General features: G+C 46.8%; 1 protein-coding gene across 6 annotated transcripts in view; it reads right to left on the minus strand.

Annotated features, from left to right (window-relative positions):
* The window catches only part of syt1a (synaptotagmin Ia), a 195,752-nt gene that overhangs the window by 44,197 nt on the left and 141,555 nt on the right, over positions 1-10,000 (minus strand). For all 6 annotated transcript variants that reach the window (XM_048268793.1, XM_048268799.1, XM_048268798.1 and 3 more), the window contains one exon: positions 1,635-1,828. In XM_048268793.1, the coding sequence (XP_048124750.1) occupies positions 1,635-1,797 (163 nt within the window). In that variant the 5' untranslated portion in view covers positions 1,798-1,828. The remainder of the gene's footprint in view (positions 1-1,634; positions 1,829-10,000) is intronic.

Raw genomic sequence — 10,000 nt, forward strand, 5'->3', positions numbered from 1 at the left:
CTTGAGTATGAAGAGCCATTAGTGCGCTCCGTAGGGATCTCGGGGGCTCGGCCCCTGACCGAGTCTTCATTATGGCTTCCATATGCTGTGCGTTGCTAATCGCATTTAAGCCTCCACCACCGGATCTCTTAACATGCTTAAAGCAAAGATAGTGGGTTGGTATCAGTCAAGGAGCGCTTCCATATGCCTTATTACAGATCAAAGGCTACATGGCTACAGGGTCTAGAGCTGTTTTTTTTTTTTTTCTATTTTGACAAAAGCAAATATACTTTGGCTTAAACAAGCCTAGAGGAAGCAAACAAACCTCTTATCAGGGCAGTGCCATCGTAAATGCGTAGCTGAATCATATGCCAACTGCGTCATTTGCACCGCTCTGAAATCATTACAAGTCCATTTTCTGTTGCAAAAACACATTTCCTGATATTACAATTACTTTGACACAAGCCGATAAATACACCTATATTGAGTTTTCATTTAGACTTTCGGAAATGTGTCTGGCTTCCGGGCGAGGCTTTATACAAAAACATACCTTGACAGTTAACAAAGAATAAACCACCATCGTGGTCTGTGAGAATCAGGTGTGTTTATAATGTATGCAAAAGCAGAAAGCACTGACAGCTGCTCACAGGCCTAAATGCGCGCCTGCTTTGCCTGACACCGAGAGGCAATATTGACAGAGGGGAGAAAATAAGCAGGCGAAGGAGACAAACAAAACTAGCGAGGAGCAACAAGGCATGCAGATTACAGGCCTCGCCTGCCTCTCACTCTCACTTCTCCGCAAAGATGACGGGCGGAGTGGAGGGGGGAGAGGGAACTTGTTTTTGGTTTGTGGTCTGTGTGTGTGTGTGTGTGTGTGTGTGTGTGTGTGTGAGTGAGTGTGAGAGTGCATCAAAGCTGCCGTCTGCCATCAGCACCTCTGCTCTACCTACCTCCACCCCAACATAGTCTGCGAGCGAGTAAAACAAAGCCCACTGAAGGAGTTTGGGAGGTGACAGAGACACACATAAGCAGCTTGGTACTGAGGTCAAGCCAGAGCATCAGGGTCCTGATCATTACACGGTAAATAAATCCCCACTAACTTCTTGGTTGTACCAGTAACTATAGTCAACAGACTAATTAAACTATCCAGCAACAGAAGCAGATAGATTGTCGCTACCAAAAACCAACAGATAATATATCACTCTGACACAGATCTCTGATACAGATGCTGTAGTATTTGTTTATACGGTATCCATGTAGTTGATATGGCTAAGCCAGTGGAGCAATGCAGACACAATAACGGAAAACATTCAATTACAAGTGAGATCAAAATTGGCAGACATGGATGTCGTCTCATACTCTGGGGCTTCATATTAACACATGTATAGAGACTGAAGGAGCCTGCTCTTGCATAAGTGGCACACAGCATTGACATGATGATACAGGGTACAGCAGGCAGAGGCGGACATTCCGGTTCCAGAAAGTAAAAGTATATTCTTTCTACCTGTGCACTTAACACAGGTGATATTACTAATTATCTGATCTACCTGGCTGCAAATTAGGATGAGCTGGTTTACTAAATGGTTGGATCGAATACTTTTACTTTCTGACCCCGGGATGTCTGCCTCAGACAGCAGGCTGGTCAGAGGACTCACGTGGGATCTTGTTGAGCTCGTTCATGAACTTGTCTTTGATCTTGGAGAAGGCCTCGTCCTTAGGCTCGCCTGAGCCAGGAGCGCCTTCTGCCGTGCTGTTGGAGTTGACCTCGGGGGCTACGGTGGGCACCGGACCCCCGACGCGCGCTTCCCTTCGACTCATACTGGGCTTGGGTTTGGCCGCCTAGAGAAGGCTGTGGAGAGAGAGAAGAGGGAGAGAGATAAAGAGATGTTAGCGTGGATGTTAGCATGGCTAACAGAACCCTGACTGAAACACACACGACACTGGCGGGGCTGATGAGCGCAGACACCTGTCACTGAGTAGATCTGAGCAAATGTTTGATGGTGTTCTTGGAACTTCTCCAGCTGAATCAGAAGTGGGGCTATTACACTAATAAGCTCATCTACCTGGCTGAAGAGCTCATTAGAAACAGTGTGTTTAGTGAATGGTTGGAACAGATATGTGGTAAGACTTTTTACATTCTGAAGCAGGAGTTTCCCACCTCCGACCACACACTCTCTCCCCCGAGTACTAGTGATGGCCAAATGAAGCTTTGGTGAACCACTGAACCACAGCAGTGTGAACCTAGCGACACTAGCTGAAAAGCAAAAAGATGGCCGCCACACATACATTTTTCAACATAAAAGTCCTTAGGAAACCAATATTTTTGGTATACTGGTTTGGGTAAGGACTTTTATGTTGAAAAATCTCATGTGGCAGCCATATTTTCGGATTTTTCATTAGTGTTGCTAGCTTCACACTGCTGTGCCCTTCACTAGTGGTTGCACAAAACATATTTGTGCCCCAATACCACTACACACTCTCCCCAATGCCACTGCACACTCCCCAATGCACACTTTGCCCAATGCCACTGCGCGCTGCGCATCTCCCCCCGTGCCACTGCACTGCAAGTACACACTGCTCCCCCAATACCACTGCACTACACACTACACTGCGTGCACCCCTCTCCCCAATGCCACTGCACAGTACACACTTTTCTCTCCCCCACTGCGGTCTCCCCAATACCATTTGCACTGCACACACACACTCTCTTTTTCCCAATGCCGCACTTGCACAGTACACCCAATGCCACTACGCCTCTCTGGCCCAATCCACTAATCCTCTCTCCCCAATAAAACTGCACTCCCCCAATGCCACTGCAGTAACCAACAAAATAATGCCACTGCATTGTGTAAGCAACCCCATACCACACACTCACACTACACTACACACTCTCTCCCCCCAATACCACTACACACTCTCCCCCCAATACCACTGCACACTACACACTCTCTCCCCCCAATACCACTACACAGTACACACTCTCCCCCCAATACCACTACACACTACACACTCTCTCCACTTACTGCACACTACACACTGTGCACTCTGAGACCTGTTGAGGTAGGGTTAAAACCTCTCCGGTCTTTAACAACTCATCAGGTTCACTAACATGTACTGGTATAACAGCCAGCATTACAAAGTGAAACCGCTCTGTAATTATACTACGTTACTATGGGATAAAGTGCTGGAGTAATTATGTGACATTGTGAGCTGTGCCTTCACTGATTAATGTTCATAAAGAGACAAACAATGAGGAACTGGTACTGACAATGTTGCATTTATTTATTTTTAAATGATGGATGTTTGTCTTTTTCCACCATGTGTGTTAACTTGTGCATATGTGTGTAAGTGTGCATATGTGTAAGTGGTGTGTGTGTGTGTGTGTGTGTGTGTGTGTGTGTGTGTGTGTGTTTAGAAAAGTTGGTGCGTATGTTTTACAGGAGTGGGTGGGGTGGCACTCATCGGCTCTCTGTGGGTGGCTGGCAGCAGACAATGGAACTTGTTATTGCCAGTTGTTCTTGGCAGGTCGTCACCAACGCTCCCGTCGTCATGGAAACACCAGGGTTAATGGCCCACAAAAGACGTACGTGTGTGTGTGTGTGTGTGTGTGTGTGTGTGTGTGTGTGTGTGTGTGTGTGTGTGTGTAAGAGAGAGAGAGAGCGCGAGGATTGAAGGGGGATATCTTTTTACACTGTTACTACTAATGTTTTCTTTTTATTTTCATGAACTTGGAAGATGTTAGTGCATTACTCTCTCTACAAAACAAACGACTATGTCTAAATCATATGACCCCCCCTCCCATCTCTCTCGCTACCATGTCATCTCAGGTTAGTCATCAGGTTTGTTCCTCTTTCCTAACTCCAAACTAAACAAAGCAACAACCTCACTAGTCTGTACTCACAGGTAAGCTACTTTGCGTTACTGGCATTAAGCATCTCTTTGCCGGCATTGTTAACACAGCCATTGTTAACACAGTGAGGTGTTGACGTGCATGTTGTCAGAGACAGCTGTTACACACCACCATGCTGAGAGACCAGGACAGCTCTATCCAACCTCCAACAGCACAATCACCTCTCGAATACACACACACACACACACACACACACACAGGGGACCAGGCAGTGTGCCCTCAGATACATCAGGACATTAGAGCTAGCCTATATGGGAAACGAAGAGCATTTGTTGTATTTTTGGAATAATTGCTTCTTCCAAACATGTAATCTCAGGCTTCTTGTATTGAGCTGATCAAGAGGTGCCACTTCAAAGAGAGAGGGCTTTTTTGTGATCTTTTGTTTTCTTCCACCCAACTCCCCAAGAGTGACGAGTGGCACACACTGATGAGTTGATGTGGGCGGGCACAGCTCATCAACACACACACACACACACACACACACACACACAGGTGGGTACTTCTGAGCAGCGCAGAAAGGTAGAGTTGATGTAGAGGGGGCGAAGCGAGGGGGGAACATGTATGTGTGTGTGTGTGTGTGTGTGTGTGTGTGTGTGTGGGGGTTGGTGGTGTTGGGTGTCTCATCTAAATGGCGCTAATGCACACCTGCAAAGTTTTCCCAGCTTCCTCTCGGCTGAGTCAGAGCTGCGGACAAAAGAACGGCAACAAAGGCCTTGTAATTACATGCAGAAAGAGCGAGCAGAAAACAGTCCATTAGCTGGGCATTTGCATCCAAGGGGGACAAAAGAAAGAGAGAGAGAGAGAGAGAGAGAGAGAGAGAGAAGAGTGTCTTTTCTAAAGCTGAAACTGGGGGGGAAACTTAAGATCCACAGGGTTATTAACACAAATATGGGCATGGTAGCAGGAACAGCCCTAGGGGGCGCCACTGCCACCACTGTGCCAATCCTATGTCAGCAGGGGTAATTGCATCTGAGGCACATGCTTCTGTCTGTCTTTGTGTGTGCGTGTGTGTGTGTGTGTGTGTGTGTGTATGTGTGTGCATGTGTGTGTGTGTGTGTTTGTGCATGTGTGCGTGTGTGTGTGTGTGTGTGTGTGTGTGTGCATGTGTGTGCATGTGTGTGTGTATATGTGTTTGTGTGTGTAAGTTCTAATCCAGCACAACAGGGAAGCCAAAGTCATTTATCTAATTGCAGCAGGGCATGAGTTACTCATCCACCCAATCACTCTCTATCCCTCTCTCTCTCCCCGGTGAGAATAGAAGATCAGAGCCGCTCACCTTACTATTCCTCTCAAGGTCGTCGTGCCAACCGAGGGAAACCCCCCACATATTCACTCCTATTCTAAGACACACCAGGCAGACATAGGCCTAATAATGGCAATGTCTCCACAGTAGCCTACGGGAAGCAAGCAATTAGTATATCACCCGTCCATCAAAACGTTCATCTCACAGTGCCATTCTTTTACACACAGACAATTTCTCATGCAATCCTGCTGTATTTAGTGGATTGCAATAGTACAGTAACAATGGTTTAATTAGATATTCTGAATACGTTATAGTCTCAATATGTTTTTAATGCATAATTTACTACAGGTGATTGTGCCCCAGTGAGAGCTAGCACACACGAGGCTAATGAGGAGCGCTAACCTCCAGCAGTCTCCTCAGCTGAAGCCCGGTACTCAGAGACGACCTTTAGCACGTCGCAACGTGGACTCCCCGAGGAGGCCACAGTTTTTCTCATTTCAAGGATCGCTATAGGCTCCCAGTTTCACGAAGACGCGTGAACACTCTCCGTGTGAACGTCCGGCACCCATCGGAGGCGGCGACGAGTCTGAAAGGCACTGACGGGGCGCGGCACAGACGCAGCAGTTTTGAATCTTTAATGATTCTGCTTGTGTTTTTTTACCCACCCGGCTCAAGAGCCCTTGTAGTCGGGAGCACTTGAGTATATGAAACGTCGGAGAGAGGAGGTGGGGGAGTGGACGACGGGGGGGGGAGGGGGGGGTGGTCGGCAACTCATTTGCTTCGTCGAAAAGCAACTTCAAAGCGCCAGCTGACCTTTAATCTTCGTCTGCCGGCTGTCATTCTCCAGACGATTGTGTCTCGATTGCAAGACAAAGTCAATGCCTGACCTTTTTCACCTTTATCAATGGCAGAGGTCTATGGATGTAGAAAAAACTTCACGCGCAGAGCACACCACTCACTGATAAGCTTCAGCAGATTATTTAAATACAAATAACATCTGTGTGGCATTTGCTTCAAGTGGCTTACAGTAACTTACTGTACTTTTTTGCCATTCCAACTGCCTATACACCATTCTCCAGAAAAAAAATGTCCGACCAGTCCTAGTGGCCATATTTAAAGGGCAAAGCACTTTGGGATTTACTAGACTACCCTGGACAACAATAGCAAACTATAGAGCTTCCCAAACACGTATGACAATCAGCCATTGAAAGGCTGAAAGGCACAGACAGGCAGTGGACACAGAATTGTTATGTTATGTGAAACACCATAGTCAGAAATATGGTGGGTAAACGAATCCAGGCACTGCTGGCCCTTTAAGTGGGCACATGCAGACTCGGTTTCTCCCGGTGTGGTCCCCTGATGTACGACGCCGAGTGGGCTGAGATTTTCCTGCGCTCTCGGCCCAACTGTCCGGCGGACTGAGGCTGCTTCACGCAGGTGTAAAAGCCATACCCAATTACAGGCCTGCCAGATGGCACAGCACGCCAGCCATCACACCCAGCCCTGGCACCGCCTGGCACTGCCCGCAGCGCTCTCTCTTTGTCTCTGTTTCCCAAAACACCTCCACCCCCTCTCTCTCTCCAGAAAACCCAACCCCTCCCTCTCTCTCTCTGTTTATCTTTTCCACCTATCTCTCCCTCCTATTTCTTCCCACATTGGTCTCTCTGCTCTTTCTTGCTCTCCATCCCCCACTCTCTCTCTCTCTCTCTCTTTTCTCACCCTCTGCCGTTCCGCTCTCTCACTCTATTCCCTCTATCTGGGTCATGAAATCCACAAGCCTCTTCCTCAAGCTCAGCCCCTGCCTCTATCTCTAAGCCTTTCTATCAGATCTGCGCTTCAAGCACACAAACCCTAATGTTAGGTCCAGCCAGGAGGGACAAGAGAGATACTGAAAGGTCATCTGGCTTCAGCATTGAATAGAACACTGTCTCCATCTACAATACAATGCACTAGCAATGCGTAGGTGGGAAAATAATCTATATTGCCTCACTGTAGTGTGCGTGCCTTCAGTTTGTCTCTTTTCACTAAAGCGCCTCAACATACTGGCAGCGCGAGTCCAATCATACGGTCATTGAGTGTTTTCTCTTTGGACTGAAATGCAAGGATCAAAGGCTTTTTTTCTGAGAGTCAATAAAGAGAGCTATACATTATTGACAATACTACATTTAAACTGCAATGACAATGATATGCTCTGGTAGCTAGCCATGAGAATTCAGAGATTACTGACTCTCTCCACACAATGGTCCTGCCAATGACATACACAGATTAATGTTATATTTATACATTTACCAACAGTACAGATACTTAGATGTAAAAGGAAACAGAAGCAGTAATTCCCCCAAATGTATGCACCAAACAAGAAAGTGCATACAAATGCATATTTTTTGTTGCATCCTCTTTCATCAGGCAGAAGTGAAAAGAAGCTCGAAAACACGTGTGTGTGTGTGTGTGTGTGTGTGTAGGAGTGCAGTCGAGCCTCCACATCAGCATTTTATTCTCACGTTCCTCGTGCTTTTTCCCTCCTGTTTGGGTTTATGAGTTAATCAGCCAGTAAATCATCAATTAGACCCCGTTAGCAGGAGCTCACTTCCATTTGCCCACGGCCCATGTAGCCCCACAACATGTCAGCTCAATTACTCCACGTCAGACACGTATGTTCCGGCAGAGGTGGCCGTGAAGGGTGCTGATGGGGAACTGAACCCCCCGACTGAGTTGTGAGAGACTCTACCCCATCAGTGGAATTACTAATTACTAATTACTAATTCACTTATTCCTCAATCCTCTTGAAATAGGAATATTCATTATGAGGCGTAATGAACAGCTGCAACTATGGGATGCACCCACCCCCCAACTCTAACCTACGGCCCCTTTTCAGCACCCAGCCACCACATACCAACATCACAACATAAGAGTAAGGGAAGTGGATCTACTCCCACACCTCCTACATGCACAGAGAAGTCAAAGTGGACTGAAATGATGGTCTAAAGGAATTGAGAGAGAGTTCCATTATCATCAGCATCATAGTTGTTCCCACAAGGCTTCCGTTTTAACATTCCATATGTTATCTTAATGAAGCAGAAGTAGATTGGGAACAAAATAGAACATTCAAGCATTGTTTTTGTTTTTCTTGTTGAAAGGGTCTATAAGGTCTTTCAAACACTGCTCCCCTGATTGTGTGCTGATGGATGCACGTTCCCTTTCGTTCTCGATGGCCACCGAATTCTAGCCACGCACCCCCAGTATCCTGGTCCTGTTCCCCTGGCACGGGCGTGCGGGTAGCTGCGGCGTGTGGCCTGGCGTGGAGTGGCGTGGCGCTGAAGGCTCATTTCCCCTCTTGTTAGCGGGGAGGCTCAGCTGGAGTGCCAGCCAGTCTGACTCACCCACAGGAGGACAGAGTTCCATTGTCTCGGTGACTTTGGGAAAGCGAGTGCAGTTTGGGCGCTCCCCCCAGAGCACTCGGTTGGTTAACTTAATTCCCCCGAGGATAATGCAGGTAATTGTGAAATGTTTTTGTCTTCTCGCTCTCTCTCTCTTTCTCTCTCTCTCTCTCTCTCTCTCTCTCACTCACACACACACACACACACACACACACACAAACTAACAAGCTAAAGAGGAACCTTCCCATGTGGCAAATTCAATCTTCGGATGATGCTTATTTTTATTGAATCACACTTTGAATCAAGAGGGAGAGGACAACTGTGATTGTCGACTTTACTCTAATGCAACTTTCAAAAAGCTTCTCCTCTCTCTGTCTCTCTATCTGTGTGTGTTTAGGTAGGGTGTACTAATTTGAAACAAACCAACTTCCAAACTCAAAGTTCAGATTCATTATGTCGGCAGGCATCATCATGCAGAGAAGGCCACCACACTGAAATACTGGTGCAGGAAAAGGTCTCAGACAGGAAAGCACTAATAGTTTGTAATTGTTTTGTCAAAGCATGGACGGACAGAGAGAGAGAGAGAGATAGATAGAGAGATAGAGAGATGAGAGAGAGAGAGAGAGAGAGAGAGAGAGAGAGAGAGAGAGAGAGAGAGCAGATGGTCGTTGGAGGAAAAACTGCAACTTGTGGAGAAAATGTGTGGGATAAGTGGGGCCGCCTGGATCAATAGGCCGAATCAATGTGGGAGAGTGGCCGGGACTGCACAGCAGCAGCTGGGCCGAGGGGGCGGCCTACTGAATCTGATCCTGACCGAGCCAATGGCTGACCACCTCAGTGTGACCGATGGGGGAGCTTAATGGGCCAACCTTGGGCTAACATGTGTGTGTGTGTGTGTGTGTGTGTGTGTGTGTGTGTGTGTGTGTGTGTGTGTGTGTGTGTGTGTGTGTGTGTTTATCCCATGTGTGTGTATTTTCTACCCACGGTCTGTCCGCTGGACGTATTTTGAATGCATCTGGTACCACAGAGTCCAACATTTACAGCCAATCACATTTACATCTAAAATGCATTCGCAAGCATTTTGAAGGGAAAAAGCTTTTAGCCAAAGTGACTCACATGTGAGATGCAATTAAAGGGAAAATGTTCAGTACTTTCAGCTAATGAAATGTTCAGTACTTCAATGCAAATGGTATCAGAGCAAGTCTCCAGTGATTGACCATATCCTGTCCAAGGCCAGGACAATGGTACAAAAAGAATAATTTTACCGTGGAAATTACTGTAGAAAGTAGAGGTTAAAGCAAGTTCAAACATCAACCAGTTCTACTGACTCAGTCTGAAGAGTTAGCTGGTCCTGAATGGTGATGAATTCAGTGATAGGCAGTGTCTACGCACAGTGGTGCATTTCTGGAATCTTCTTTAAGATGTTGTGGCTTACAGTGTTACGGCATCTATAGTGCTACAGCCATATCAGTGATGTGCAAGAACATTTCT

This window comes from Alosa alosa, chromosome 17 (genome assembly GCF_017589495.1).
Source record: "Alosa alosa isolate M-15738 ecotype Scorff River chromosome 17, AALO_Geno_1.1, whole genome shotgun sequence".
Lineage (NCBI taxonomy): Eukaryota > Metazoa > Chordata > Actinopteri > Clupeiformes > Clupeidae > Alosa > Alosa alosa.